Genomic DNA, 26,980 nt, shown 5'->3' with positions numbered 1-26,980 from the left:
ATTTCCCAGTTAGGTTGCGCTATACTTCCAGTAACCCTTCATAAGAGGCATAAGTTAGTTACGCAGTGGATAGTGACTCAGCAGAACCATAAATAGCCCTCCCCACTTCCGCATAATCTCCACTAAACCTAATCGAGGTCCCTCTCCCCTGGGAAATGGAACGATGATGGCAGCTTCATCTGACGCCATACTACTACCACCTCTCTTTCCACCTCATCAACCTCACATACCCACTTTGCCTACGACCACATACAAAGGCATGGCGCCCGAACCCCGAACCTACGTGTCCGGCGGCCGCGTCCTCGGAAGGTAATCACCACGATATCTCCATGCCCGTCAGCCTGAAGTACAATGCTAATCTCCGTCCGTCTCCTCCGTCTCATCTAGCCCCCCACTCTCCGTCCGAGTCAGTCGCTTTTTCGAGAGTGTGTATGTGTTCCTGGGTCTGTATCTTGTGAGCTTTTTTTCGGTGAGTCATGCCTCCTCTTGGTTATGGTTGCGTCTTGTGTGGTTTGTGGTAGTGGTTGTGAGGGCTGCGCGTTGCCGCTTTCTCCCTTCCGCTACTCTACAACCTTCTGTGTCCTGTGTTGTGGCATTGTGACCAACTAGTAACGAAACTTGCAAACAGCTCGATCCCTACGCCGCGGCGCAGAACTCGCAGTTCAACATCCATCGCAAGGGTAACCCCTCGGGGCCAAAGTCGCGATGGGGACTTTTTGGCGGCGGTGGGAGCGGTGGTTCTGGGGGTGGGGGCGGTCCTGGGGGCGGTCCGAGGGGCTTTGGGCCGCGGAAGATTGGTCGAGTGGATGATGTTCGTGGTCCGGAGTGTAGGAGCTGTGGATAGAGGGTGTTTTGGGCGCGAGAGGAGAGATTTATTGGGGGGGGGAGGGTCTTGTGGCTGGGGAGTTTGGTAATAGCATTAGGGTCTACAAATTCATTTTCTTTACACTGGTTGGTGCTTGGCTTAGGTAAAATCCTGGATGGTGTTGCCCCTCATTTTGCGTAGAACTGTGGATTTGGACCGTAGACAGGTGGGATGGCGGTTTGATGTTGATATTGATATCAACACCGCATCACGTGGAGATTTCTCCGCAAACAATAAACCCCCCCTCCCCGCCCCCGCAATTCCACTCTTTCTATATGTACGTGTATGTTCCATTCCACTGTTTACACCGTAACATCAGCCAGACCCATCAGTCGAAGCCGTATAGTACTCTCCTCATTCCTTACGCAGCATCAAACTAACAAGCCGCAGTCAAACCAACCCTCACCACCACCACCACCAAGCAACCACAAGACCCCTCCACCAAAACTCCTCCACCAAACCACCACCATACCAAACCATGGCCCCCCAACCCCCCCAAACCGACTCCGCCTGGAAAACCCTCATCACCCAAACCATCCAACACCTCCCATCCCCCACCACTTTTCCAGTATACCCCGTCCCCGCCCGCCCCTCCCTTACAATCGACCACACCCAACTCTCGCCCACCGCCAGCCCGTCCCAAATCGACACCCTCTGCACCGAAGCCCAGGTCCACGACTTCGCCACCGTCTGCGTGCGTCTCCCCTACGTCGCCCGCGCCGTGCAGAACCTCTCCAGCAGCAACACCAGCACCAATACCGCAGAGGGAACGACAAACCCAGGAACAGGAGTAGGGGTAGCATGCGTAATCGCCTTCCCGTCCGGGCTGGACCCGACCGCCTCCAAAACCACCGAATCCGCATCCGCCGTGTCCGCCGGCGCGACGGAGCTGGACATGGTGCTCAACCGGCCGCTCTTACAGGAGGGGAGGTACACGGCCGTGTACGAGGACATCCGGGCGGTGCGCGAGGCCATCCCAGCGGGGGTGGTGCTGAAGGTGATCCTGGAGACGGGGCGGCTGTCGGGGACGGAGGAGGTGGTGGCGGGGAGTGTGGTGGCTTGTTTGGCCGGCGCGGACTATATCAAGACGAGTACGGGGTTCGATGGGCCCGGGGCCCGAGTGGAGGATGTACGGGTGATGCGGTGGGTTGCGGGGAGTTTGGGGACGGGGACGAGGGTTAAGGCTAGTGGCGGGGTGAGGGGGGCGGAGGAGTGGAGGCGGATGGTCGAGGCGGGGGCGGAGAGGATTGGGAGTAGTTCCGGGGTGGGGATTGTGGTGCAATTGGGGAGGATTGAGGGGGAGATGGAAGAGAGGCAGAAGGAGGAGGGGGAAGGGGGCTATTGAGCGGGTTCTGTTGGGTTGGGCTGTGTTGGTGGTTTTGATTGATGTTTTGTTTTTGGTCTTCGGTGGGGAGGTGTGGTTGTAATTCTGCTGTCTGGGTTTGAGGTACCTGTCTGCGCCAGGGACAAGCGCAATCAGACTGCACCAACAGCTACATATTCAACCCCAATCTGCACGGCGTAGATAACTGATATGGATGGATCAAATAAGCTAAAAACAAAAGTCGTCGCTGAGATACATATAGAACAATCAACACATGCAGGGGATCCACACAAACAAAAACAAAACCTGGGATGCGAGATGAGTTTTGGTCTCCCTGCGATGAAAGACACGGCCATGGAGAGGGGATGCACGTCCCAAACGGGGTGGAAGATACACTAGATGGGAAGAAAGGGGGTTTCAAATGTCGCATATCGCAGGTGGAGGGCGAGGTATATAAATGTCGAGGGAAAAGGCAGGGCTATCGACGGAGTGAGCTGGAAGGTGAATTGATGGAGCAGGCTGAGAGGGTATGTCGGGAGAGCGGAGGACGGCTGCATGGTACAGTTCATGCCCAACAGCATCCAGAACACACGACAGAACGCTCCCAATTCACCCCAACCTACCACGCATTCCGATCCCAGTTCGGATCTGTTCCCGTGCCACCAAATCAGCAATCCGTTTCAAACACACAACCACCCTGAAACAAAAGTGCAATACAAGTACGTACCCTGCACAAAACTCGCCAGCACCTTACTCCCCGTCTGCAGCAGCGGGTGGCCGGCCACGATCTGCAAGAACCGCTGCAGCCCCTCGCGCCGGTGCTCGATCACGTCGTCGCTGAACCGGTTCGTGAACACCTTGCCGGGCAGCGGGGGGATGGTGACGCGCGTGCTCTCGCGCTCCAGGATGTCGCGGAAGTACTCGAAGTCGGAGTAGCGGCGGCGCACGACCGAGTGCTTGAGCTTGAAGGCGGGGATGTTGGTGCGGCAGACGATCTCGTACGAGGTGTACATGTTGCGCGAGGTGCCGTGGGTTTGCGGGTTGCGAACCTTTTGGTTGGTAAGGATTAGTTGGGAACTGGGATCTGGGAACTAGGACCTGGGGTTTGGGATGGAGCAGGCGCGAAGCAAGCGTACCTCAATCTCCAGGAAATTCTCCGGAGGTCCGTAGATCTCCTCGAAGGTCTGTTGGCGGGATTCGGGAACTGCCTGCATGGTGAATGAATTTGATCTCGCGGGGATTGTCGCAATACAATTTAGAAAAGAATAAAAAGAAAAGAAAAGAAAAGAAAAAGAAAGAAAGAGCGAGTGCGTGTGTGCTCGTGTGTTGGAGTGTGGGCTGGGCGAATGTCGCGGACTCGGGGCTGGTGTCAAGTGGGCGGGGAGCGGAGGGGAGAGATTCCAAGGACCGCGGGGGAAACGCTGGCGATTGTTTGTGGGAGGTCGGGGTTCAGAAGATACCGACGGAATGCTACTCGGTCAGGAACGCTCGGTCTGGTCAAGGTCAACGAGTGTCGCGTGCCGCTGTCTTCATGGACCAGCAAGGTGCAGCTTTTTGGTGGGACCACAGAGGAAAGAAGAGATGACGACGAGGTGAGGGACGGACAGAACCGATAAGAAGGCGGGCGGGTGGGATTTAATTTAGTTTAGCTTCGACTCGGCATCTTGACTTCACTTTCTGCCCCGGCCCTTTGTTTATCCTGTCCGCTGTATACTGCCTATACAACATCACATGCACAGTACTCATCCCATTAATCATTACAGCTTGGTCCTCTAACCAGACAACAGACAAATGCAACAGCCAAGCAACAGCTAAGCAACCAGATGATACAAGATTCCCTTTGATTGGTCTAAAACACCGTAAACACGATGCCCTCATGAACAGCAGAAACACAAGCAAAGAAGCAAAGAAACAAATGCCAATTTCCCCATATGAACCGTTCGCAGCGAGCCAGAAAACATGAACCCCGACGTAGACGAAACTAAAAAAGCACATGTGATACATAAAGACTACCAGTGGTCAAAGGCCCGTGACCGCCCAGGGCCACGGACATGAAGCAGTTATGGAAGAAGAGGAGAAAGAAGCCTCTGGTGAGAGACAACCCAGAAACGAAACAACAAGGAGATCACTCCTGTCGGCTGCGCTTGGCGCCGTGGGGGTTCCATGACCCATCGCCGCCTTGGGCGTTGGGGAAGAAGCCCTGGTTGAATGCTGGATTGGGGCCTTGGAAACCGCCTTGTCCTAAGAAGAAGTGCCCCGGTCAATAAGGTTATGCAAGCGCATTAAAAACGGTGAGACATACCCTGCATGCCCATGTTTCCACCCATTCCGCCCATCATCGGATTCATGCCCCCGGACATCGGGTTCATCCCCATGGCGCCCATGGGATTCATGGCCGGCATGCCCATCATGTTGGCACCCGCCATGCCGCCGCCCCGGCCGCGCATGCCACCGGGGCCGCCACGCATGGCACCGCCCATCATCCCCCCGCGGTTGTTGAACCCGAAGTTCTGCATTCCCATCGGGTTGTTCTGCTGGAAGCCACCCACCATCGGCTGCTGGAAGCCACCCATGGGACCCTGGAAGTTGCGGTTCCCGCCAAAGCTGTTCATGTTGTTCATGCCACCCCGGTTGTTGAATCCGCCCCGACCGCCTCGGAAGCCGCCACCCATGTTGTTCATCCCGAAGTTCATGTTCTGGTTGGAAGAGTTGAAGCCGCCGGACATCGATCGTGACTGGTTGTCCTTGCGCATGGGCGCATCCTTGGGCAATGTACGGAAAGGGTTGGGCTGGGGACTGGTATAGACGACCATGTGCTTGCGTGCGGCCTGCCCCGACGTGGCGAACGACTCAATCTTGTGTTTCACGGCAGTGGCCGCCTGGAGGGTAGTGAACTCAACGAATGCTTGTCTAACCCAGTTTGAATATCAGTGTCATCCCCGAGAAACTAGTCAGAGAGGCAAGCCTACCCTTTGCTTTTACCATTCACCTTGTGCTCGCTGAAAGTCACGTCCTTCAACTCATCCTCGCTGCCGGCCTGAGCCACCCAGCCGCGAATGTCATCGTCCGTGGTCCACCAGTACAAATCCGAGATGAGAAGGGCAGGCGTCGCATCAGGATCCGTCGGACGGTCATCGTGTTCCTTGCGCTTCACACCTTGCTGGGGCGCCGGGGCGTGGGTCTGTTGGGGGGCGGCTTCTCCATGTGCTACGCTCGCGGTGCTGCTGGGCGCAGCCCCTTCACTTTCCTGCTTCAGAGTTCCATCCGATGAGCCATCGCCCTGAGCGACGCTGTTGTTCTGCGTGGCGTCCGACGCGTCTAGAATGAGTTCCGTGTCCTCGTGCTTGATGTCCTCGCCCTGATCGTTAGCATTGTAGCTCCCGCCGTCGCCATAGATGTCAATGTCGAAGTTATCATCCTCAGTGGCCATTGTGATTTAGTTATGACTCGGTCTTTCTTGCTCTCAAGGCAGTTTCTTGATTTGGTTTGCGTGAGGGAAGATACAATTTCTTTTTTTTTTCTCTCTTCTTGGCTTTCAGTTGCGAGGAATCAAGTGAAATACATGTCTGCAGACACACCAGGTCAATTAGCAAAAGGAAGATTGATCGCGCGGTGATCGGACGGTGCGGATACTGGAGAGGCCGCGGCTGCAGCTGGGTCATTGTCGCGGAGAAAGAAGATCCATGTTTTCAACACTCTTAAGAACAACACGGGGGATGCAGGGCGGCAATGATGTCCGACAGAAAACCACAAGAAGAAAAAAAAGGCTCGATAATACGTACAATTGTGAAGCAAACGCAGCTCCAAAGAGAACACACAGGTCTTTTCACCAACGTCCGAGCGGAGGTTGATTTGTGTCTGATAAACAGAGGTAGTGCTTCTTTGCCTTCCGAGTGATTGCAAGTACAGGTAGTGTGTGATAAGAGAGAACCTCTGGTGTCCAAATGGAACAACAAAAACTGAAAAGAGAGAACTGAAGAGGATGGGGGGGGATGTAGGAGGGAGTGAGGTTGTTTTCCACAGATGCGGCGCCGAGACGTGCTGCTACCACAGAATGTAGCTCAACTTTTAGCTATCAATGAACAGGTTCCACTGTTCCGATGAGAGCATACAAAAGACAAGGATCGAACTGATACTTGTGTTAGTAACACGCTGTGAGATCTCGAGCTGAGCTGCCTGAACACGGTGATGTGAGTCAGGAGGAATCCCGAAACAAACTGCGCGTGAGCTTAGCAAAAGGATGGTGATCCCCTGGTGTCGTTGCGCACCCCAGGTTGATAGGGCAGTCACAGGGTGGCGAGAGGGCGAGATGGACGAAGGAAGAAGAAAGGGGGGGGACTAAGAGGGGAAAAGAACTTGAGAGTTAAGAAAAAGGACAAGAAAAGAAGAAGATTCCTTGAGACGTGTCCAAAGAAGGCTTGCAGGTGGAGCGAGCGCGCGCGATAGATGGAAGAAGTACGAAGTAGTCGAGGGAGGAGGGAGACTCGGAGAGAGGAAAGAGAGGGAAGACTAACTACCTGCTGCTGTGCTTGCTTGTTGCTCGGCTTGCTGCTTGCTTGCTGCTTGCCTGCCTGGAACTGCGGGCGGTCTCGAAGGCGCAGGAAGTGGAGCTTTCCCAGCCCCGGAGCGGCAGATGTATAACTCCGCCCGCGGACTGACCACCACACGCCTCGAGTCTTTGGGTCCTCACATTTGGCGATCGCATTGGCTGTGGAATCAATATCTGTTGGTTGAATTTAATGTATGATCATCTAACTCTGATTCAGAGCTTAAATGGTACGTACATGCTTGACATCCTATCGCATCAATCCGTTCAATATATAATATATAGTAAGCCGAACTATAGCTGCTGAGTATTCTATCTGTGTCTCGTGGATTACGTGTCGAAGCACACTAAATTTCCAAAACAATTTCATGCGCTCCGAGATCAAATGAAACAACGCCTTTTAGTGAGCAACTTTAAAATCGCATAGTGCGCTTGCCTGCCTCTGTATTATATACCGCCTGGTAATCTACCATAATTCGTATGCGAGCTCATCATCCAGCGGAGACCTCTGAACAGGCCGACTGCGAGACATCGCGGCCATCGTCTGCTTGAAATCATCATATTCAGGCACGGGATTCAACTTGCTGTCGTAATTTCGTGCTAATGGAGGGGACCCTTCGTCGGATGTGGCGCCATCGTTCCAGGTGTGCAAGGTGCAAGTACCAGTGGACAGACCCCAGCCATTCCACGACGTCGCTGAAAGGGCACGGTTAGCTTGATTCCCAACCGGTCATAGACATCAATGCATGAACTTACCCGCAACGGCTGGGCAGCTCGGATGCCAGCTCGCATCCCGAACGCAGGTCTTCCACAGCACATCGCTCCGGCTGCTACGTATCTCATATGCAGCAGTCGACATGTCGGGGTCCAGCGGGCGCGAATTGTGAGTGGCTTGCCCTACGTCAATCGTCCCCGCCAGCGTCGCATCCATGTTATATACGTACACCTTACCGTCCTCGCTGCCGGTATATACGTATCGGGAGTTGGTGCTGTTGGGCGGCGAGAAATGGCACCGGATCAGAGTTTTGAGGACCCGGTGGCCACGGTAGGTGACGACCGAACAGTCGTGAGGATGAGGTTCATAGTAGTCATCGGGGTAGGATTCAAACCGGTAGTCGAATCCTGTGGTAAATGTGTTGACATCGATCGAGTCAAACTTCGCCGTGGTCATCATTTTTCGCAGATCCCAGAGCTTCATCGTCTGGTCCTTGCCGTTCGACAACACGTATCGTCCGTCCCCCTTGCTATCAACGTAGGTCAAGCCTTCCGTATGCCCCATAAACACCCCGGCTTCGCGCCCGTCGCCCATCGAGCGTCTGTCCCAAACCCGCAAAGTTGTATCATCAGATCCGGAATATATGATATGGGGCGAAGATTGGTCACCAAAGCAAACAGCGTTCACATCATCTTCGTGATTCTGTAACCGCAACACCGACTGTCGTGTTTCGAGGTCGTAGACGATGACGGATTGATCGGAAGTGCCAGCCACGATCTCGCGACCGTCGCCTGAGAACCGAATCGACCAGATCTATTGCAGTTTGAGTACATACGATCTTATCAATGAGCAGTTGTTGATCAAGCTTACACCAAAGTGAGAATTCCCACCGAAACGCATCCGTCGTCTTCCAGGTATCGAGGATAGATCCAGGACAGCCGGCTCGGACTCATCAGCCGGGTCCGTGGGTGCCAGGCAAACGAGATTCCGAATCGACGTATATGCTAGGAACTTGTTATCCGGACTCAGGCTCGCATCGGTGATAGTCCATTGCCCAAATGGATACGTCACAGTTTTGTAGTACTTCCAGTCGAAGGGATTGGAAGTGTCGTACATTCGCACCTTGAAATCCTGGGCACAGCAGAAGAAGAAGTTGCCGTCGTCTGAGAACTGGCCTGAGTAGCAGCGAGAGTCGAAATGGATGACTTTGTCCGCCACGGAGCTGGGAATCAGCCCCTATACGCCGAATGTTAGCATGCACATAGAATGTCTTTTGTGGTCTCCAGGAAGGATACGAACCTGCGCCATCGATCGGATATCCTGCCGATTTGTCCCCGTCAAGTTCACCCCGAGTTCCCGCCACATGACCTTTGAAGCGAGCGCCTGGTTTCGTCGCTTGAGCCGATCAACGTAGTATGTATTGCGTCCAAAGTCGCCCGATCTCATCAGATTCTGGCCCTCGTCGCTGGGAACCTTGGGGAATTTGCTTTCCCCGGATCGCCGTGCTCGCCGACGGTAGCCAAAGAAGCCAAACTCGTAGTCGTCATCTTCCTCCTCCCCTGGGGAGGTCTCATGCAGCCCGTTGTAGTGCAAGATGTGCCGCAAGCCGTTGGAGGCCAATAAATTTAGCAGCCGAGCTGCAGACACTGTAACCATCAGTTGAGCGGCTTTCCCCAACGAATCAACGAGCCAGATCAGATCGTGTTACCTCTATTCTGTCGTGTCCCCTGATTCTCTCCGCCATTCCCGTTCTGGCCTGGCTCATCCATGGCGAATTCAATTTGTATATTTCCCAGATGTAATTCAGGATCTAGATGCAACGAGGCAGAGAAGCAAGAACAAGTCAGTTGTGTAGTCCAAAGCAACTAACACACTCCTAAGCTCAATGAGCTGGCACACAAACGAAACCAAAAAAAATGGGAAAGGGAGAAAACAGTACTGAGATGAGCACCATCGACGTCGATGTGGTCTAGGTCGTCGTCGTTATCTTCGTCATCATACGGCTCGATATCAGAATCGTCGTCGTCTCTTCCGTCAGTCTCATTGGGCTCATAGTCCATATCCTCATACTCGTCTTCTTCGTCTTCCTCAAGCCATTCCCGAGCCGGATGCCATCCTCGATCCGATGCACCTGGGTGAGAGGGAGGAGAAGACCCGGGAGGACCGCCGCCAGCAGCGGGGGGCGAACCAGATGAACTCATTATCAGCCACACGTATGAGAGGGTGGTGCGAGCAGGGTGAAAACAGCAAGGGTCATATCAGACACCCCACCAATTGAACGGGTAATCCGTCACTGCAGAGCAAGACTAGCCACGAGGCCCCAATTGGCCGGCAATCTGGTTAGTGCTTTTTAAGGGCAGGCCGCGCTTTGCCCCATGCTTCTGGAGAGAGGAGAGGGGGATGTTGTTTGCTCATGTTGACCGACGCTTATCGATAGGGCGGATCCTCGGATATGGTTATGTCATCTCGGGTGGAGATTGCCGGTTAACTCCTATCCCCGCAGGCCCGCGTCCATCCACCAGTGGTAATCCTACCCTTCCTTCTAGGTAATATGTTTTGACTGCTATTAGTTCAAGTTTTTCGATTTGGTACATGCATAATGCAAGATAAGAGAGAACTATCACTATCTGGAAAGGTATCTCAGCGGTGCAACACAATGAACATGCATAGTACGACAGGCGGATAGATGCAGGTGAAACAGAAGGGGCGCATGACCATATCAATCATAACCCTTTCCGAAGCATCATAAAGCAGAGTTAGCAGCTGTTGTCATTGACGTTAGCTCTGTAGCCGAAGATTGATCGGACTGCCGTTGAGAATGATATAGATATACGACCACATTAACAGCATCAATTCCACCTGCCCTTCAGTATCGGGGACAACAGTTGCGATCCAAGAGGATACGATATTCACCATCGCAAAACTGTCCCACGTCACGACAGCGTCGAACAGCGGGGAAACTACATCATCCGGGCTTACCATCTCAGGTGAGGTGCAAGAAATAGACCGATTGACGACTTTAGCTGGATAAGTATCGTCAGTCAAACACTTCCTCTTGGACCGTCGTTTGATGGCCATTGCGTGGAGTGCAAGAAGTTCGACAACTATGTGGAGCCGTGCTCGTAACATTGTGTTACTTTTTTTCTTATCAACTCGTTTCTTGGTCAATTGAGGAAGGCCCGTGTTCTGTTTAGACGGCTTGCACAGCCAGCCCAAGGAGCGACGAGTGACATCCACACCCATCGATTCGACCAGGGTGCCTTGCTCGACATCTATTTCTGTGGAACAGTGAGCACATGAACCACCTCATGGTCTATAAGCGCGAAAGGCTGGGTGTACAAGACACATACCATAGAGGATCATTTCAGATAGAGAACTGTACATCACATGCAGCACCGCGTGGTCCAGGTAACTGAGAGTTAGTGTCTTCTCATGTGGCACCCACGAGTTTGAGTCGCAGAATTTGATCTTCTCGTCATCGAAGGATACCTGCCTTTGACTGCGAGCTATGAAAGACGTCGCTCTTTGACCGGCGCGGCGCTGGTGTAGTCTAGCCATTGCTTCGGGTGTCGACTGATCTTGCACCTTTGCTGGTAGATATCTTCCCGGGGCATGCAAGACAACTGTCGGGACTTTCCTGGAAGGGGTATCCGTCGAGATCACCGTCGAGATCACCGTCGAGATCACCATCGAGATCACCACATTGGTATCGATTGAAAGTATTGATTTTAGACCAGACAGCGGTTGTGTGGTGCAAGGCTCGTGGCTCCCGCCATCTAGCCTGGTTCGGCTTTGAAGCGGGTAAATGGTGGGCTCACGGTCCTGCGAAGAAATTTCAGAAGGTCGACATTCTTCGAAGCTATCGAAAGCACCCATAGCGTGAAGAAGATCAGAAGATCTTAACCGAATATCTTTCGATGGCAGCGACCAAGTTGTATCGGTGACGGAGTGTGCCAGAGCGTCCTGTCTGTTCACATCAGGAGCCTGGTCACGGCTTCGCCAGATGTACGCTTTTTGGAGACCTGCTCTGTTGCCGGTCCAATCTGCACATTGGTGGCATTTTCCGGAAAGCGCTTTTAATCGTCGACATCGAGAGCAATTGTGAAAGACATGTCCACAGGTAATGCACTTCTTCTCGGGCCGTTCCTCATTTTGCTCATGGTGGAGCTCTCCTTGACCTCTGGCAAGAAATTTGTTCTGTAGCGATTCCTTTGAGCAGGGTCTTCTCTTATGCTTCTCAGACACAGAGGTGCTGATGTGAGACTTGTGGATCTCGGAGACAGTTCCCTTGTTGTGTGGGCCGCATGTGGTTGGATTGGCAGCATTCATCATCGACCAATGTTGACTTGTAAGACTTGTTGGTCCGGGACATGTCTTTTCTTCGGAACGCAGCCCATCAATGTCTGGAAGATGTAATGGACCATCATCAGAGAACACACCCGGATTTGGGCCTGTCAAAGTCGCTGGCGCGGGGCCGCTCATATCATGTGTCGCTTGATGTGTATGCTGGTTCTGGTGGTACCCCGTGCTGAAAAAGGTAGAGCCCGTATGGTTGCCGTTCCCAGAGGCTGACTGGCCATTGTTCGCCCCAAACTCACTGCCAAGAAATTGAAAATTATTGTAGTTAGAGCCACCACTACCTTGTCCACGGTCATCGCTGTTCCGACGACTCTGGCTGGCGCTGGTGCTTGCCGAGCCAGCTCCTGCCACGCGACTATGCTCACACACACACTTGAAGTACTCATCCCAGGAAGTAACAGCAATCTGACACAGAGGACAGACACGAGGTGGGGGCATCTTAGTCTCGACTAAGTTGATTTGCTCGCGAGTAGCCCGCCATTGAAATCCGTGATTGTGTCTCAAGTGTAAATGCAGCTTGTCCTTCCTCCTTGTCGTCCAGAGGCACTTGTCATCGAGGCAACGATAGATAGACCGTGGGGCATGCTCATAGGCGACGTGACGTCGGAATGAGGCCCGCGTACTGTAGATCTTCCGCTGTCCACTAGGGCAAAGCTGGCAGATAAAATTGCTGGCTCTGGGGCCATTATCTGCTAATCTCTCGGATATGTCAATTTGTTGCTGAATCATGCCGTCCAGTCTGTGCCAAGTTACTTGCAGGAAGTCCTTGGCATCGTGCAGCTGAGGAATCTGGCGTTGTAAGACGTCGGTCCGAACCATGTTGATGAGATGTTCCACGGCAAGCTTGAACTCATCCTGGTATATCTCGTTCGATGCCTGAGGTGCAGGCGCGGGCGCAAAGTATGACGGATCAAAACCTGTACCGTTGGTCTCTGTGCTTGGAAGAGGGTTCGCGTTGTCAAATAAAGGTTGGTTATCATTTATAAAATTGGTGGAATGGTCGTAGAAAAGAGGAATGTCCAACCCATGACGAATGGCATCTTCCGTGGGACTTATACTGATCGAAGGAGATCCGAGGGAGGGAATTGATGAGGGGCTTTGCTGCTGAACACTGAAGTTAGACCGATTTTTGAATAGGAAGGTCAGCTTGGGATAACAAACTGATGAATGTATTCCAGAGGGTCCAGAGGGTCCAGCAGGAATAAGATAGCCATGGTTTACATTGTGTTGATAATCAGGATAAGTGAAATGTATATGGGCCGCATCGTTGTTGCTCGAATCGTCGTTCATGTCCACACAGAAGGCTGTTGGCGCAAGACAGACCAACAAATCTGAGTCAGAGAGGTCAATGAGGCACCCTGTGAGACCGGAGGTTTGGAAGAGATTTGAATGGGAGATGGAGCAAGGCTTGTATTGATGAAGATAAGCGGTACCTGGCTCTTTGCAAGCACCAAAAGGCCAAAGATATAGTAAGACAAAAGTAGCCCCCTCAAAAGGAATGCTATGTTGAGCACACAGTTCAATACAGCTAAAATAGACCAAGGATCTCCGAAAAATATAGAAGCTTGGGAGGATAGCATATATATAAGGCATCATTGTTTCTAGCAGAGCAAGTCATTAATCATTCGAACTCAACGCTTGTCCCTCCCCACGAAAAGCGGTATGTAGGTAGATTAGCCCTAACAGAAAGATCCAAATGTCATGACGTTGCGTGGCTAGTTTCAAGCGGACAAGTAATCTCAGTCCTTTAGCCCAGGGCCATCTCGGAGCCTTGCCCGCAGCGACGCCCGCTGGTGGCCATTTAGGAAGAGCGACATGCAGGTTGACAGGCAGACATTCGCATCCCTGCTTAAACGGTGCCTAGATGTTACTAGAAGATACAAAAACAAAAAAAAAAAACAAGAATAAAAAAAAAGGCTTTAAAATGCTTACACTAATGGCTGACCGGTGTCAAGTACACAGGCGGACCTTCGTGCAGAGTTAAGCCACCTATTCGAAAAAAATGATGAATTGCTTAAGCACGCTTGATTATTGATTAGTGAGCGCAGCTTATAGTTGAACAGTGCCATTGTAATGTTAGTCTCTAAGAGGGGTGCGACAATATCTAGATTCCTGTGATACCCGGGCAACTGCAAGTTGCAGATGGACGCTGTTGCAATTACACCATATTGCATGGGCACTGCCCATCAGAGCTCAGAGAAACACCGTGCAGCAATCTTGTAGTCCCCATTCAAAGAGGCGAATAACAACCCAAATGCATAGACTGAAAGCCTAGACGATATATCCGGGACTATGCAAGACCTCCTATCAGCAAGTGAGGCGTCAAGGATCCGAGATCGGATTACTGAGTGCCCTGAGCCCGAGCACCGCTTCACTGTCGTACCTGGGTCAAGAAAACCTGGGAACTCAAATCAATTGATTGAGGAAGGCTGGAAGGATGAGAAGAAGGTCACAAGTCTCGGACTCCTTCAGCTGGAGTGTCCGACGCCCCATCATTTTGTGAAAGAGCACTAATTACTCTAGGCCCTGCTGCGCCACTGATGACTGCTGCATAGTACCTCTGACCAGAATTGACAATTCTCAGCAATTAAGCGTAGACCTAGAGTCAAATCCCAGGACATAATCGATGCTTACGGTCATAACGTCAAGTCAGGATAAAGTAGTGGAGTAGACGGAAGACCCAAAACCTTCTGTCATACATAACAGCTGTTGCAAGTGTGATGGCAGCAGCAAGCTTTTGACAAGTAAGCTTTTGTCCTCTTGGACTTCCGATCTGCATGACTCAATGAATAAGGAAAATGGAGTTGAAGAGCCTTCTCTTTTCCTCTTTTTGTTTTTTTGTTTTGTTTTCTCTTTCCCCTTCGCCCCTCGGCCTTTGCTTCTCGGCCTTCTTTTCTTCCAGATTCGCACGGCTCCCACGAGCCTCATGACAAGGCACCTATTGTTTGCTTTCAACGGCGCTAGCAAGGGGTGCTATTGCAACCCAAGGCAGCTTTCCTAGTCTTTTGGTCGGACATGATTTATGTCAGCTGGGATGGAGCCTGCACGGGCATGTTGTCAAGCCACCTGTGGCTGTGTAGCCGCCCAGGCCTCTCTCTCCCCCGAAATCTGCAATCGGTTCCTGATGACATCGTGGCTATGAGACCGTTCTGTTGGTTCCAACAGTAGCTATCATGTCCCTCTGGTCTGATTCGTGTTCAACTTTCCGACGGAAGTATCCTAGATTACTTTGTTATCGACAACTCTCCGAAAGAGAATGGGAGGATGGACCGCACCACCATCTAAGAGGTAAGTGAGGCTGGTTCTCAGCCACATTCGTGAGGTGCTCGACCCCCGAACCAACATCTGCACTTCATCGCATTTACCTTCGGGCCAAGCGTGATGCGATGTAACACTCACGGAGACTTGTCGGGCATGTAAGTCAGGGCAGCTGTCAAAGCAAGAGCGGTCAACATGGGCAGGAAGGAGGCTGTGGGGTGATACAAAGTTGAGATAATTGCTAAGCCATGGGAGGAAGTTGTTCATCCATTCAGTAATCTCAATTGGGCATGGCCGGTTAATTGAGCAGAATGCACGGCAATTCTGCAAAGAATGGTATCTAGCATCTAAGAAGAGAAGTCTCTATACAAGGTTAAGCATTTTGTTCGGCTTCTGTAGCGTATGCCCGATCTTATTGGCATGTTTGCTTCAAAACAGCATTCACAAGGCCAATACCAGAGACAAACAGATGTCCCATCGATTTGAATTGGCTATTGATACGCGCATTTTGAGAACAGTTATGCACAACTTGCGGCACATACCCTAGGACTACTCGTCGGTCCACTTAGTGTCTATCAAGAGGACGACTTACGCTGTCTGCCTGGAATACTCCAATAATTGTGAATAGTCGGGTACATTAATCTAACAGGACGCAGGGGTGGAATTCCTTTGCTAGAAATGATTCTGAATTGATAGATGGTACAATGATCCAGGTGATGTTCTACATTGTCTTCATTGTAGAGGGTGTGGTATATACACAAATCCTCGCCCGTCCGGTAAATCAAACACCAGTCGTTTAGTGGGGGTGGTTCTTGTGGTGACCTGCTCTAGAATTAGCGCTCTTGTATCGCACACTGTCAATGAGCTTAGAAGACGTACGGAGGTGGAAGTAGTACTCCATGCTGTAGCCGAGGAGAAGGATACCGGCAATAGCGTGGATGAAGGCTATATGCCATGCGGCGTCAGTCTGATGTACCGTACAGTAGAAGGTGAGTGGTCACTAACGAGTAGCAGACTGGTTCTTTCCGGTGAAGTAGCGAGCCTGGTAGCGTCCAATGAGGCCAGTGGCCTTGACCTCAGGGGCGGGACCGCGAGGAAGTCTGGCGTAGAAGTTCACGACCCGGTCCATGCGGGCAGCATCCTTGGCGGCACCGATCGCCTTTTCAAGTTGTTAGCTGTGGTGACGGGGAAGGGGTGGGTGTGCGGGTTGTTCAGCCGAGGTGATCAGAGCAAGAAAGAGATTGCTTCTGGAGGCTGCGTCTCGGAAGGAAGGCAGACAACAAGACAGTAGGGGTTCTCACGTTAGGGGAAGCGATCTAAGCAACTATTAGCATTCAATTTGCCCAGGTATCATGTTGTTTTCTGACTGTGCTCGGTTGGGTCTTACCTTGGGAGGGATCAGGGTCGAAAGACCGCGGCGGGCGATGTAGCTCATCTTGAAGGATCTACCCAAAGGTCGCATCAGAAAAAAAGTTCAATCCATACCAGGAGATGTAAAATAAACAATGGGTCGGTCTCGGAACAGTCGACTTACCTTGACGCTAGCAGGTTAACTAGGACAATGAATACTGACGGGGAGAAGAGAGAAGTGCCAACAGAAAGCGGGTTGTCGGATGAGCGGTTCCTAACGCAGGGAGCCTCATTATCGCGCTAGTCCTAATTCGGATTTGTCTGAACAAGCGGCACTCGCCGCATACCTCACCTTGCAATTGTCCTCCCGCAGCGGCTCCTTCACCTGTCCCCTCCACAGATCACACACACACACACATACCCATCATGTCGCTTGCGAGAGTAGGAAGGTTCGCCTGCCTCCGCGCCGGCAGGCTCGCCGCGCCTGTCAATGCCCGTTTTGTGTCGACCGCCGACGGCTCCGTCAAGACCAGCCCTGCTGATGCCCCGACCATCCCTCACAAAGACAGCACATTGATCCGCAAGGAGAGCCCTTCGCAGGCAATGGCCCGTCACCAGCCCGATTATGAGGCCACCATTGATCACGCCACTTCGTGAGATTCCTTCCGTCGCGATCTGGGGAATATACATCGACTGACGACAATCCAGGCAATTCTCCCCTGTGCCCAAGCGTGTCATGGATGGCAGCGAGCCCGGTGACACCGTCGCTGCTGCTGTTCTGTCTGGCGCTCCCACCGATCTGCAGGCTCGTACCGTCCGGTGAGTAACTTCGTCGGTCGCCGTGCTCCAGCGCACTAATTGGATACAGGATTTACCGCCCTACGAAGCCCGCTACTCAGTCTGGAACCTGGCACGGTCACCACTGGAGAATGGACTGGGATATCTTGCAGAAGGGCCACCGGTGGGAGAACCCTCTGATGGGCTGGCAATCTTCCGCCGACTGCATGCAGGGTACCAACCTCAAGTTCAAGAGCAAGGAGGACGCCATCCTGTTTGCGCAGAAGCAAGGTTACGAGTACTTCGTTCAGGAGCCCAATGAGCGCCGGTTCGTTCCCAAGTCGTACTCCAACAACTTCCTCCACGAGCCGAAGAAGCTCAAGCACATCAAGACCAAATAAATTGAGTTATTCTTCGCGTCTCGTGTACATAAGTGCAGGCTTTTGTTCTAGTCCCGAATTATGCTTTGAGGTTAATTACATTGTTTTCAACACTTCAACTTACCCACACTTTCAAGTCCATGGCTTGTTTTCGTCACCGGAGAGGATTTTGCATCACTAGAGGTGGCTTCCAGAAGGCAGTATTGACATGGCACCTACTCATGGACCAGGCTAGGATACAGCCTTTTCAATGGTCCACTAAGTGTCCATATGCTACAGAGGTGCGAGTGATAGCCACCGTGTAACCAGATGCCATGGGCTCAATTGGGTTACATCAGCATGCTGGCACATCTCCCACTAATGATTTCTGTCTCAGCTCACGCTACAACCCTTTTGGACCCCAACGCTTCATTGCGAGTCACTGCATTGCACTGATTTCACTACGTGACAGCAGTCTGACTAGATCCTTATAGTAAAAGAGTATCTTGGCCTAACATGAGTTCCTCTTAAAGGTATATTTATGAAATGGAAGGTATTATGTCAGGTTGAACTGAAACATTCACCGTAGCTGATTAGCACAACCTTAGCAATTTACATGACGGCTCTGGGTTTAAAGCAGTACAAAACGGTGTTTTGCGTGGGAAGGCACTAAGCGCAACTGTAAAACCTTCTCCGTTTGCCGTAGGTATGTGCGAACATAGCTTTATATTTTGTGCCGATATCTGACATGAACATTGTCTGCCTATACATGGATCGATTGTCATATCTCAGTCTAGCGATATGTCCCCTCATTGAGCTTTCCTGGGGCATTTCTACTGAGATAAGATCTGCCCCGCTGCAGCTGAAGGATGGTGCCTACCGGCACGTTTCGATCCGGATCGTGGTGGTGGTGGCTTGGAGAGATTTTAAAGCAAAAGACGCCTAGCCCACGGCCCTGGCACCCCGCCCCCCCACCTAAAATTTATTATCGGGTAGTGATAAGATCGAAAAATTGTCCATCTTTCATGATCGACTATCTCTCTGCCCTCTCTTCTCCTACAGCAATACCCCCCTTCTTTTCAGCCTTCTCGAATACGTTCTTTAATTCATAATCACCATGTCCTCTGTTGCCAACGATAATCTGGAGGGCGTCGACGAGACCGTCCTCACCTTGCGCAAGGTTCTTACCTCCGAGTCCGAGCCCCTCGCTCGCCGGTTCCGCGCCCTTTTCTCCCTCAAGTACCTCGCTTGCCTCCAACCTCCCACTGAGAAGACGTTGCCTGCTATCCAAGCCATCGCTGCTGGCTTTTCGTCCAAGTCGGCACTCCTGAAGCATGAGCTTGCCTACTGCCTCGGGCAGACCCGCAACCCCGACGCCGTCTCGTACCTCCAGCAGGTCCTGAAGGACACGGAAGAAGATGCCATGTGTCGCCACGAGGCTGCGGAAGCTCTCGGTGCTCTCGGTTATGAGGACAGTCTGGAGATCTTGAAATCTCTGAGAGACAACGAGAAGGAGCTCGATGTTATCCGCGAGACTTGCGACATCGCGGTGGATCGCATTATCTGGGAGAACTCCGAGGAGAGAAAGGCCGAGAAGTTGAAGCCTAGGTAAGTCTACGCAATTTCGAAGTCTATCAATTCTTCATAGATGTATTGAGCGCGCTAATTGTCGAGAACAAATAGTGACTTCACTTCCATCGACCCTGCTCCGCCACTTCCCATGGCTACAGAGCAACCTTCCATTCCCGAATTGGAGAAGACCCTGCTCGACACAAAACTTCCTCTGTTCCAGAGATATCGCGCCATGTTCGCATTGCGTGACCTTGCCTCCCCTCCCGACTTGCCCACGGCCGTCGAGGCTGTCGATGCGCTGGCCAAGGGTCTCAAGGATCCCTCCGCTCTTTTTCGTCACGAGGTTGCATTCGTCTTTGGCCAACTGTGCCACCCTGCCTCCGTGCCTTGCCTTACGGAGTGCCTGAGCGATCAAGCAGAGATGGGTATGGTGCGACACGAAGCCGCGGAAGCCCTTGGCAGCTTGGGCGATGTGGAGGGTGTCGAGGATACATTGAAGAAGTTCTTGAACGATCCGGAGCAGGTGGTGAGAGACAGCATCATCGTGGCGCTTGATATGGCGGAATTTGAGAAGAGCGGAGAAGTCGAATACGCCCTGGTGCCAGATTCGGCTGCCCCTGCTGCGGTATCTGCTTGATTTGATGAATTATGCGAACAATGATATTACAGTGTCGGTAAATAGTTGCTTTCGTGCCTCATGGATGTACAAATAAGGGCCAAAAAATAGACGTCATGATTTTTCGCTTTTTAGTTGTTTGTCGTCTCCCTGTAGAAAGTGGTCAATGATCCTGGACTATTCGGAATGCGCGAGCAGGGGATTTGGCTTACTTGTAACCACAAACACACGTGTAGAAGACTGTACTTCCTTCATCGGCACTGCGCAATTGTACTGTCGTGAAGTACATTTCCTTTCTACCACACTGGGCGCATGTGTGCTGGGCAAGGGCTTCCGTCTTTCTGTCCTCTGCGGTCAAAGTCTGAACAGCAGATCGCTTTGCCCGGAGAGATGAGGGGAAAGCACTGGGCTTGGATTCGGACACGATGGTCTGAGGAACAGTGTCTGATTCAAAAGAGAGGTGTGTCAGTAACATGGTATATTTTACATTTCCTCAACTTGGGGGAACCGTTCTACCTTTGTTCTTAGCTCCGCAGATATCGCAGATCAGAATCTTGCTTGGATCTCCAATTGAGCCATCCAGCAAGGAGCCACAGTCAGTGCAGAAAACAAGGGATCCGATGGCCGACATATTGGTCGAATATGTAGTTCAATGTTGTAATCTTTGTCGTGAGCCGTATTGATCTGTGAGCCTTCCAACTTTTTTTTTGCGAGGGAAAGCGGCCTCCGGAAAGATTTCCACTGCACGGACCACTTCCCATGGCCAGCACTACATTAGTCCCGGGCGGTCAGCAGCGGCAGCGGCATGAGAACCGTGCCTGGCATTAATTATTGCATCAGTTTGTATTGCGATCTGTTGAAGTAAAACCATCTTCCTTTTTTGGAATGATCCCTCATTTCCTTGACAGATAGCCATGTCTCTGGATAGAGCATGTCTTCCTCCGCTGTTCTAACCCTCCTGTCACACCGACCCCTATTTCCCACTCGGGTATACCGCTGCTATGGCTCAAAATTGGCACCCGGCCGTTCAGGTCGTCATCAATGGCCATCCACAAGCGCAGCCTCTGGGCCCGAATGGGCAAGCTCGGGCTTGGAATAGGCCTTTGTATGTGAACGAAGCTCTGCAGTATTCTCCTATGTCCAGCGCGCCGATATTTGGGTTAGGTCAGTGTGATATAGCATCTGAGCGACAAAGGAGCTCAAACTGATAGTTATCCGTCTCTCCTTAGATTGCATCCTACGTCCTGACGTTGGGCGACCCCCTAGTACCACCTCTATCAATCATATTGTTCAGTCTGGCCGTGCTGCTCTGAGCGATTTGAATAATGAGATCCGATCGGGACGCGATGAGTCGAACCGCCTGGAGACATCTCGGGAGTACCTGCAGCAGTTGTTGGATGGTGACCAGCTAACGGAATTGTGAGCTGAAGATGACCCTTGGTATACACAACAAAGACTCACTGGACTTCATAGCAAATTCAAACTGCCACCTGGCATTGGAAATGTTCATCCCTCACCTTCAACTACCGTTCAGGACCAGGTTTCCAGCAACAAGCTTAGTCCCTTTGCTCAAATGATGTTGGACGCCACGGACATCGCATTTAGATGTATGGAGCTCAAGCATCTAGGCAATCGCAAGACGCGCTCGTACTGACAGTCATTAGATCCAAACCCAGGCGACATGAATGTCTCGCAGAAGCCTACGTCCCGGAAAGAAAAGACACCTCTCCCAAATAAACCAACCCCTCCTTCCCAGAATCGGCAGCCTTCTCAAGCCACCCAGCTCTCGGTAGTCATTCCCGTGAAACCGCTGCCATCTCATACCGACGATCATACCGCCTCAAAGAGGCGCAAACTCAATGCAGATGGGGGTGATAATCTTGGATCAATCCGGTTGAAAGACCAGAAAGAAGAGGCGGATGCGGCTCTTGTCAAGCTCCAGGATCTGTTTCAGGAGATATTTGAGGCCGAGGATCAGCTTGATCCGGGGACATTGCCAGAAGGGACTACTGAGCATTCCAACTCAATGTTCGTCGCAGCTCACGCGCTGGACGTGAACGGGCTAGTTCTGTCATCGGATACTCATACGCGGCTGCAAAAGGCTATTAAGAAGGTCATAAGCTTCAATCGGCTTCAAGACATTCCTTCAGAATATCTGAATAGGGCCCAGAAGCTCTGTGAAAAGCCCATCATTGCTGCGCAGTCGCCTGATTTGAGACTAGACGATCCGTCAAGTGAGACGGACACTCAGGAGTATCTTAGAAAACTGGATGATATGTACAATGCCTTGTCTGCGGTGGGAACTTTGCTGCAGACCATGTCTGGTTCTCAAACGGAGCGGGATCTATGCCCAGAAGACCTAATTGAAGCAATCCCCAACGTCTTCAATCAGGTTTTCGATCACTGTGTTATCCCTGCCGTTCAAGCACGTCCTGGAGGCAAAGATGCGAAGTACTTCGAATTCTTCTCGGCGCAGAAACGGGTGCTGGGCGCGCTCATTCAACACAGCAAGAAAGTCCTTGCCCTTTTCGCTGATTTCCTCGCTCGCATTGAAGTGTCGGAAGGAACAGTAAATGCAGCGGAGTACTTCGCAGCCAAACTGATCTTCGTGGAGAATGCTCATACTGAAAAAGACTCCACTGTCGGCTATCAGAAGTATGAGTCGGTCAGGCGGGGAGCAATGGACGTTCTGGCAAAGATATTCTCGAAGTATCCTGCTCAGCGGCCGTATATCCTAGATGAGATATTGGTTTCCTTAGAGAAACTACCTTCCACGCGACAGAGTGCCAGGCAGTTCAAGCTTGCCGATGGCAAGAATATCCAGCTTCTCACTGCATTGGTAATGCAGCTGGTACAAACGACTGCCTTAGATGTTCCCAGCTCCAAGTCTTCCAGGATGAAGCGGAAGTTGCCAGGATCGACTGATAACGACGAGGACGAAGACGAAGACGAGGAGCTTGCAGGAGGCGGTCAGGAAGATGATGATCAGGATTCGGATGTGTCCCTGGAGCGTCTTGCAACGAAAGTCAATCGCTTATATGATAATGCCGTCCGAAGTGCTCAATATATTGTGAAATTTATCGTGCAACGGGCAATGACTTCTACCAAGACTGGGGACCAGCCATATCGGAATATCTTCGACCTTTTCACAGAGGACTTGATTAGCGTCCTGGGTTCTACAGATTGGCCGGCTGCGGAACTTCTTCTCCGGATCATGGCTTCTCACATGGTTGGCATCGCTGATCTCGATAAGAGTTCTGCGACCGCGAAGAGCATGGCGCTTGAGCTTTTAGGTTGGATGGGATCGGCAATTTCTGACCTCATAGCGACTGCTCAGCATTTGCTTCCAGCTATGGAAGAAGCGGATAGTGGCCTCACCGATGATTTGAGGCAGATGTTCGAAGACTATTCGAATCGCGCTTTACACCCACAGGAACTCGTTGTGGCTGAGGGTCCTTATCGGATGACTCTTGAGTATCTTATTCAGGACCGCAGCTCAGGCAACTGGCAGCTCACAAGTGCCCGAGGATATTATTTGGCGCAATGGGCCAAGACTTTTTGTTCAGTATACTACAACTCGGAAGACAAAGATGATCCCGCAAATGATGATGCAAATGAAGCTCTGGTGGAACTCTTGATGAGGTCGATGTCTGACCCGCGGTGGCTCGAAACTCATCGGTGAGGGACCCATAAAAAGCACGCATTGGACGAGGGCGTATCGCTAACCTTTCTAGACACTTTGACAACATTCCTACAGCGCATGGTCGATTTGCTTACATGATGACGGTCCTGAACTCGGGATTCTGTAAGGCATTCGATACAATTTTAAAAGTTTTACTCAACTCGATCGCGAGTGATCAGGCTAAGGTCCGAAGTCGCAGTCTGAAGAGTGTTATCTACATGCTTGAGAAGGATCCCAGTCTTCTCGACAGAGATGCCTCGGTCATGCGTGTGATTCTACGCTGTACGACAGACGCATCTCCGATGGTGCGCGACTCTGCGCTGTCTTTGATCGCCAAATGCATGGTCCTGAAGCCGAAACTTGAGGAAGAAGGCTGTAGGAGCATTCTGGCATGTGCTGCCGATCCAACCGCAGGTGTGCGAAAGCGCTGCATTGGTCTGCTTAAGGATGTCTATCTGAAGACATCACGCATTGAACTAAAGCTAGCTATCGTGGACAGCTTCTTGCAGCGGACAGGTGATCATGAGGAAAGCGTTGCCACCTTGGCTCGCCAGACATTTGAGGAGACATGGCTTACGCCTTTCCACGACTTGATAGACTCTGCGCAGGACAACTCAATGCTCAAGGTGGGTCTTGGTGAACGCGTCACTCTGATCGTAGATCTCGTTCAACGCAGCGACACCGCGCTTGAAACCTTGGGTAATTGTCTGAGGAAGATTATGGCCGACACTTCAAAGTCAGCACCTCTTAATTTCAAGGTGTGTAAAGCCATGGTCTCTACCATGTTCGAAAGACTTGTCGAAGACAGTGATTCTGGCAAAGACTTTCAGCAGGCGCTGCTGCAGACAATTACCGTGTTTGCGAAAGCCAATGCGAAGCTGTTTCGTCCCGATCAGTTGGAGACGCTTCACCCTTACATCGGACATCTGGCTACGGCGGAGGATTTATTCCTATTTCGGTCTGTGGTCGTCATCTATCGTTGTGTGCTGCCGTACTTGTCGTCGGCTCATAATACTCTTTTGAAAGAGGTGCAGAACGACCTATTTAAGAGCGTTGCCAAGCTTGCTCGCTCCGAACTCAACGAGGTTATGGCTTGTCTTTGGACCATTAATGGCGTTTTGAATAATACCGATCGGCTTGTGAAGCTCACCATCTCGGTACTGAAACCGATACAGCACTATAAGAACATCGATCTTTCGGATAGCACTAATAGTGCAGTGTTGGCCAGAGCCAAGAGCTACATTCGGATCGCCGGCTGCGTTGGAAGGCACTGTGATCTCGAAAAATACGAGCCTCATTTTAGGGCCGCCTTTCCATCTTGGAACGGAGGATCGGTGGCTGGCTTGATGGTGGACTCTATCATACCATTCACCCTTCCCAAGCAACCGCTTGAGCTAAGGATAATGTCGCTTGAGAGTCTGGGATCCGTCTGTCAGTCTTGGCCAGCGCAGTTTGGTCGCGAGGGCCCGAGACACGTCCTCTCGGGCGTCTTCAAGGAAGACAACCCAAGTCTGCAGAACATAGTACTCAGGTCCTTTGCTGATTTCTTTGCAATGCACGAAGGCAAGGCAGAGAAGTCTGTGGTGGCTGCTGCCGAGATTGCAGAACAAGAGAAAGCAACAAGGTTGGGAGGATCACTTAAGGCTAGTGACAATGATGGCGCTGCGGCATTAATTGCACAGCATTTCCTTCACAACATGCTTAAAGTTGCGCAATCAAGGCAGGATTCCTATGCTTTGACGGCGATTGAATTGATAGCAAGCATCAACCGTCAAGGTCTAGTGCACCCCAAAGAGTGTGCCGGTGTCCTCGTCTCCTTGGAGACGTCTACAGTGCCAGCAATTGCCAAGGTAGCAGCCGACACTCACAAGATGCTTCACCAGCAGTACGAATCTATGTTCGAGAGAGAATACATGCGTGCTGTCCAGGAAGCGTTTTACTACCAGCGCGATGTTGTGGGAGATCCGACTGGCGCCTTGAGCCGCCCATACATCGCGAAACTAGCACCGCTTTTTGATATTATCAAGATCAGCAACAGTCGCTATCAGAGGAAGTTCTTATCCAACCTCTGCTCCAAGGTGGATTTCGAGCTCAAAAAGCTCAAGGTCACCGGCGACCCGCCCGAACACCTTTTGCTCGCCCGGTTCGTGGCACAAAATCTCGCATTCTTGGATTATGGCCAGCTTGCCGAACTTGTGCCGACTATTGGTTGTATGGAACGCATCGTGTCTGCAACTGGAACCGTTGTGGCTCATTCAATCGAGACGGAAATCTTCATTTCGAAGCCTGAGATCTCGGCCGAAGATGGGACGGCGACGACTTTGCCTGCGGCGCAGGGTCCAGGAGACATGGCTTTGAAAGCACAGGTCAACCCAGAGACCTTGCGGCTTCTGGCCACGGCTGCCGCATCCCTGGCAATGCTATGGGAAGCCCGAACGTATCTTCGTCGTCTTTACGGAGTCACAGCACATGTCCGGGACAAGGAAGCTAAAGCTGGGTCCAAAGAGCTCAACAAGTCGGCTACCAAGGTGCATGGAATTACCGGCGACAAATTCTGGGACGCGATCGCACGGAACATGAACTCTCTGAGTAGCGAGGAGGCTATGGTTGAGAAGTGCCGAGAATTTGCGACCTTGCTCGCGATTGACGACGAGTTTAAGGTGGGAGACAATGAAGATGCCGAGGGAGAGGAAGTCACCGACATGGATGATCAGGGAGCTGCATGGGCTTCCGCGGGTGTGCAGAGACCCGCGAAGAGAAAGAACTCGACGTCCGGCCACAGTCCGGTGAAACGTCCGCGCGGGCGAAAGAGTGGGTCGGGGAAAAAACGGGCCAGCACTGACCCTGGAGAAGAAGCGGAATGGCATTGAGCATTAACGAACGAAGCCGAAGCCCCGTTGATCGGGTCGGTTTTAGATGGAGGAAGTGTAACTGGGTTGTTTAATAGTCGAAAGGTTGCATGCATATGGGACCAGGACCGGCGTTAATGGGGAAGGAGACTTTGCTTTGGTTTGGTAACTGAGCGCTACTGATGAACTTTCATACTTATTCCCATATTTCTAAACCAGAGAGCATGCTTACTGGTTTTCTTTTGTTGGTATCCATACATGAGCACTACTATCTTCATTGATTCCCGGGAAGTGTGGGTTACCTTCACATTTCTTGGGTCACTTGTGTCTAGCTTGCGAGAAGGAGGTTGGACTGCCGAGATATAGATACTTTTAGCTCTTGCTATCAATATATCCAGAGCTACTTGCAACTGTTGGTGGTGATCAGTATAACTTGACTTGAAAAGTTGAGTGGATGCCAAGCCGGCCCTGCAGGCCGAGTGGGCCTCGTTCTTCCATTTGGCGGGCTTGGCTCCCAATGACGTCGCCTGCCACTCACTCACTCCGATTTCCGCGTCGTCTTTTGCTATTCTGTTCATTCTTCCCACTTTTCCTCACTTACGCTCTGTGGTGCAACTTTGTTGTTGGGTGCATTCACTCGTTCTCTTTGTGGACTTTTGTCTATTCTATCTTTGCTTCCGCAATAGTGGGCTGTAATATTCAACCCAG

At 51.6% G+C, this 26,980-nt stretch overlaps 10 protein-coding genes across 10 annotated transcripts; 4 read left to right on the top strand and 6 right to left on the bottom strand.

Moving 5' to 3' along the window:
• Positions 1 to 259: 259 nt before the first annotated feature.
• BO82DRAFT_416959 (2-deoxyribose-5-phosphate aldolase) lies at positions 260 to 2,396 on the top strand (the record flags this gene model as incomplete). The annotated part of the gene is made up of 4 exons (XM_025640011.1): positions 260 to 309; positions 388 to 469; positions 629 to 825; positions 1,298 to 2,396. The coding sequence occupies 4 exons, from the start codon at positions 260 to 262 to the stop codon at positions 2,208 to 2,210; spliced, it is 1,242 nt and encodes a 413-aa protein (XP_025490915.1). The 3' UTR covers positions 2,211 to 2,396.
• On the bottom strand, positions 2,378 to 3,803 carry BO82DRAFT_355186 (sorting nexin-3). Its single transcript, XM_025635378.1, has 3 exons — positions 3,326 to 3,803; positions 2,917 to 3,238; positions 2,378 to 2,837 (listed from the first exon to the last, which is right to left on the bottom strand). Exons 1-3 carry the CDS (start codon positions 3,401 to 3,403, stop codon positions 2,809 to 2,811), a joined length of 429 nt encoding a protein of 142 aa, XP_025490914.1. The 5' UTR covers positions 3,404 to 3,803; the 3' UTR covers positions 2,378 to 2,808.
• A 430-nt stretch (positions 3,804 to 4,233) lies between these two features.
• Positions 4,234 to 5,745, bottom strand: BO82DRAFT_101972 (RNA-binding protein). Its single transcript, XM_025629735.1, has 3 exons — positions 5,159 to 5,745; positions 4,492 to 5,099; positions 4,234 to 4,430 (listed from the first exon to the last, which is right to left on the bottom strand). Exons 1-3 carry the CDS (start codon positions 5,617 to 5,619, stop codon positions 4,315 to 4,317), a joined length of 1,185 nt encoding a protein of 394 aa, XP_025490913.1. The 5' UTR covers positions 5,620 to 5,745; the 3' UTR covers positions 4,234 to 4,314.
• Positions 5,746 to 6,965: 1,220 nt separating this feature from the next.
• On the bottom strand, positions 6,966 to 9,857 carry BO82DRAFT_355183 (WD40 repeat domain-containing protein). Its single transcript, XM_025635377.1, has 6 exons — positions 9,390 to 9,857; positions 9,159 to 9,260; positions 8,750 to 9,096; positions 8,321 to 8,686; positions 7,492 to 8,263; positions 6,966 to 7,431 (listed from the first exon to the last, which is right to left on the bottom strand). Exons 1-6 carry the CDS (start codon positions 9,508 to 9,510, stop codon positions 7,202 to 7,204), a joined length of 1,938 nt encoding a protein of 645 aa, XP_025490912.1. The 5' UTR covers positions 9,511 to 9,857; the 3' UTR covers positions 6,966 to 7,201.
• Positions 9,858 to 10,228: 371 nt separating this feature from the next.
• Positions 10,229 to 13,023, bottom strand: BO82DRAFT_403061 (putative C2H2 zinc finger domain protein; the record flags this gene model as incomplete). Its single annotated transcript, XM_025639357.1, has 3 exons — positions 10,229 to 10,728; positions 10,801 to 12,920; positions 12,971 to 13,023. 3 exons carry the CDS (start codon positions 13,021 to 13,023, stop codon positions 10,229 to 10,231), a joined length of 2,673 nt encoding a protein of 890 aa, XP_025490911.1.
• Positions 13,024 to 15,863: 2,840 nt separating this feature from the next.
• Positions 15,864 to 16,502, bottom strand: BO82DRAFT_403060 (F1F0 ATP synthase subunit f; the record flags this gene model as incomplete). The annotated part of the gene is made up of 5 exons (XM_025639356.1): positions 15,864 to 15,889; positions 15,947 to 16,012; positions 16,073 to 16,226; positions 16,369 to 16,383; positions 16,455 to 16,502. 5 exons carry the CDS (start codon positions 16,500 to 16,502, stop codon positions 15,864 to 15,866), a joined length of 309 nt encoding a protein of 102 aa, XP_025490910.1.
• A 325-nt stretch (positions 16,503 to 16,827) lies between these two features.
• Positions 16,828 to 18,065, top strand: BO82DRAFT_355180 (ETC complex I subunit). The gene is made up of 3 exons (XM_025635376.1): positions 16,828 to 17,070; positions 17,126 to 17,236; positions 17,286 to 18,065. Exons 1-3 carry the CDS (start codon positions 16,844 to 16,846, stop codon positions 17,593 to 17,595), a joined length of 648 nt encoding a protein of 215 aa, XP_025490909.1. The 5' UTR covers positions 16,828 to 16,843; the 3' UTR covers positions 17,596 to 18,065.
• Positions 18,066 to 18,530: 465 nt separating this feature from the next.
• Positions 18,531 to 19,860, top strand: BO82DRAFT_355179 (deoxyhypusine monooxygenase). Its single transcript, XM_025635375.1, has 2 exons — positions 18,531 to 19,161; positions 19,237 to 19,860. Exons 1-2 carry the CDS (start codon positions 18,671 to 18,673, stop codon positions 19,760 to 19,762), a joined length of 1,017 nt encoding a protein of 338 aa, XP_025490908.1. The 5' UTR covers positions 18,531 to 18,670; the 3' UTR covers positions 19,763 to 19,860.
• Positions 19,861 to 19,949: 89 nt separating this feature from the next.
• BO82DRAFT_285918 (DNA-directed RNA polymerase I core subunit RPA12) lies at positions 19,950 to 20,372 on the bottom strand (the record flags this gene model as incomplete). The annotated part of the gene is made up of 2 exons (XM_025631520.1): positions 19,950 to 20,185; positions 20,258 to 20,372. The coding sequence occupies 2 exons, from the start codon at positions 20,370 to 20,372 to the stop codon at positions 19,950 to 19,952; spliced, it is 351 nt and encodes a 116-aa protein (XP_025490907.1).
• Positions 20,373 to 20,616: 244 nt separating this feature from the next.
• Positions 20,617 to 26,630, top strand: BO82DRAFT_433078 (putative sister chromatid cohesion protein Mis4). Its single transcript, XM_025640841.1, has 5 exons — positions 20,617 to 20,905; positions 20,971 to 21,160; positions 21,215 to 21,348; positions 21,406 to 23,419; positions 23,476 to 26,630. Exons 1-5 carry the CDS (start codon positions 20,743 to 20,745, stop codon positions 26,291 to 26,293), a joined length of 5,319 nt encoding a protein of 1,772 aa, XP_025490906.1. The 5' UTR covers positions 20,617 to 20,742; the 3' UTR covers positions 26,294 to 26,630.
• The last annotated feature ends 350 nt before the right edge of the window (positions 26,631 to 26,980 follow it).

Source organism: Aspergillus uvarum, assembly GCF_003184745.1.
Source record: "Aspergillus uvarum CBS 121591 unplaced genomic scaffold BO82scaffold_34, whole genome shotgun sequence".
Lineage (NCBI taxonomy): Eukaryota > Fungi > Ascomycota > Eurotiomycetes > Eurotiales > Aspergillaceae > Aspergillus > Aspergillus uvarum.
This window is presented reverse-complemented; position numbering and strand designations above follow the sequence as displayed.

Excerpts from the sequence above, each read along its gene's own strand:
- BO82DRAFT_433078 (XM_025640841.1), top strand. The coding sequence starts at position 20,743 with ATGGCTCAAAATTGGCACCCGGCCGTTCAGGTCGTCATCAATGGCCAT. Across the intron at positions 20,906-20,970 it reads CGCGCCGATATTTGGGTTAG|ATTGCATCCTACGTCCTGAC; the intron begins GTCAGTGTGATA and ends GTCTCTCCTTAG. Across the intron at positions 21,161-21,214 it reads GGTGACCAGCTAACGGAATT|CAAATTCAAACTGCCACCTG; the intron begins GTGAGCTGAAGA and ends TGGACTTCATAG.
- BO82DRAFT_355186 (XM_025635378.1), bottom strand. The coding sequence starts at position 3,403 with ATGCAGGCAGTTCCCGAATCCCGCCAACAGACCTTCGAGGAGATCTAC. Across the intron at positions 3,239-3,325 it reads AGAATTTCCTGGAGATTGAG|GTTCGCAACCCGCAAACCCA; the intron begins GTACGCTTGCTT and ends ACCAACCAAAAG. Across the intron at positions 2,838-2,916 it reads GCTGGCGAGTTTTGTGCAGG|ATCCGAACTGGGATCGGAAT; the intron begins GTACGTACTTGT and ends GCACGGGAACAG.
- BO82DRAFT_355183 (XM_025635377.1), bottom strand. The coding sequence starts at position 9,510 with ATGGACTATGAGCCCAATGAGACTGACGGAAGAGACGACGACGATTCT. Across the intron at positions 8,687-8,749 it reads ATATCCGATCGATGGCGCAG|GGGCTGATTCCCAGCTCCGT; the intron begins GTTCGTATCCTT and ends TTCGGCGTATAG. Across the intron at positions 8,264-8,320 it reads GTGGGAATTCTCACTTTGGT|ATCTGGTCGATTCGGTTCTC; the intron begins GTAAGCTTGATC and ends AAACTGCAATAG.
- BO82DRAFT_101972 (XM_025629735.1), bottom strand. The coding sequence starts at position 5,619 with ATGGCCACTGAGGATGATAACTTCGACATTGACATCTATGGCGACGGC. Across the intron at positions 5,100-5,158 it reads GTGAATGGTAAAAGCAAAGG|ACAAGCATTCGTTGAGTTCA; the intron begins GTAGGCTTGCCT and ends AAACTGGGTTAG. Across the intron at positions 4,431-4,491 it reads TGGAAACATGGGCATGCAGG|GACAAGGCGGTTTCCAAGGC; the intron begins GTATGTCTCACC and ends ACTTCTTCTTAG.
- BO82DRAFT_355179 (XM_025635375.1), top strand. The coding sequence starts at position 18,671 with ATGTCCTCTGTTGCCAACGATAATCTGGAGGGCGTCGACGAGACCGTC. Across the intron at positions 19,162-19,236 it reads GCCGAGAAGTTGAAGCCTAG|TGACTTCACTTCCATCGACC; the intron begins GTAAGTCTACGC and ends GAGAACAAATAG.
- BO82DRAFT_355180 (XM_025635376.1), top strand. The coding sequence starts at position 16,844 with ATGTCGCTTGCGAGAGTAGGAAGGTTCGCCTGCCTCCGCGCCGGCAGG. Across the intron at positions 17,071-17,125 it reads ACCATTGATCACGCCACTTC|GCAATTCTCCCCTGTGCCCA; the intron begins GTGAGATTCCTT and ends ACGACAATCCAG. Across the intron at positions 17,237-17,285 it reads CTGCAGGCTCGTACCGTCCG|GATTTACCGCCCTACGAAGC; the intron begins GTGAGTAACTTC and ends AATTGGATACAG.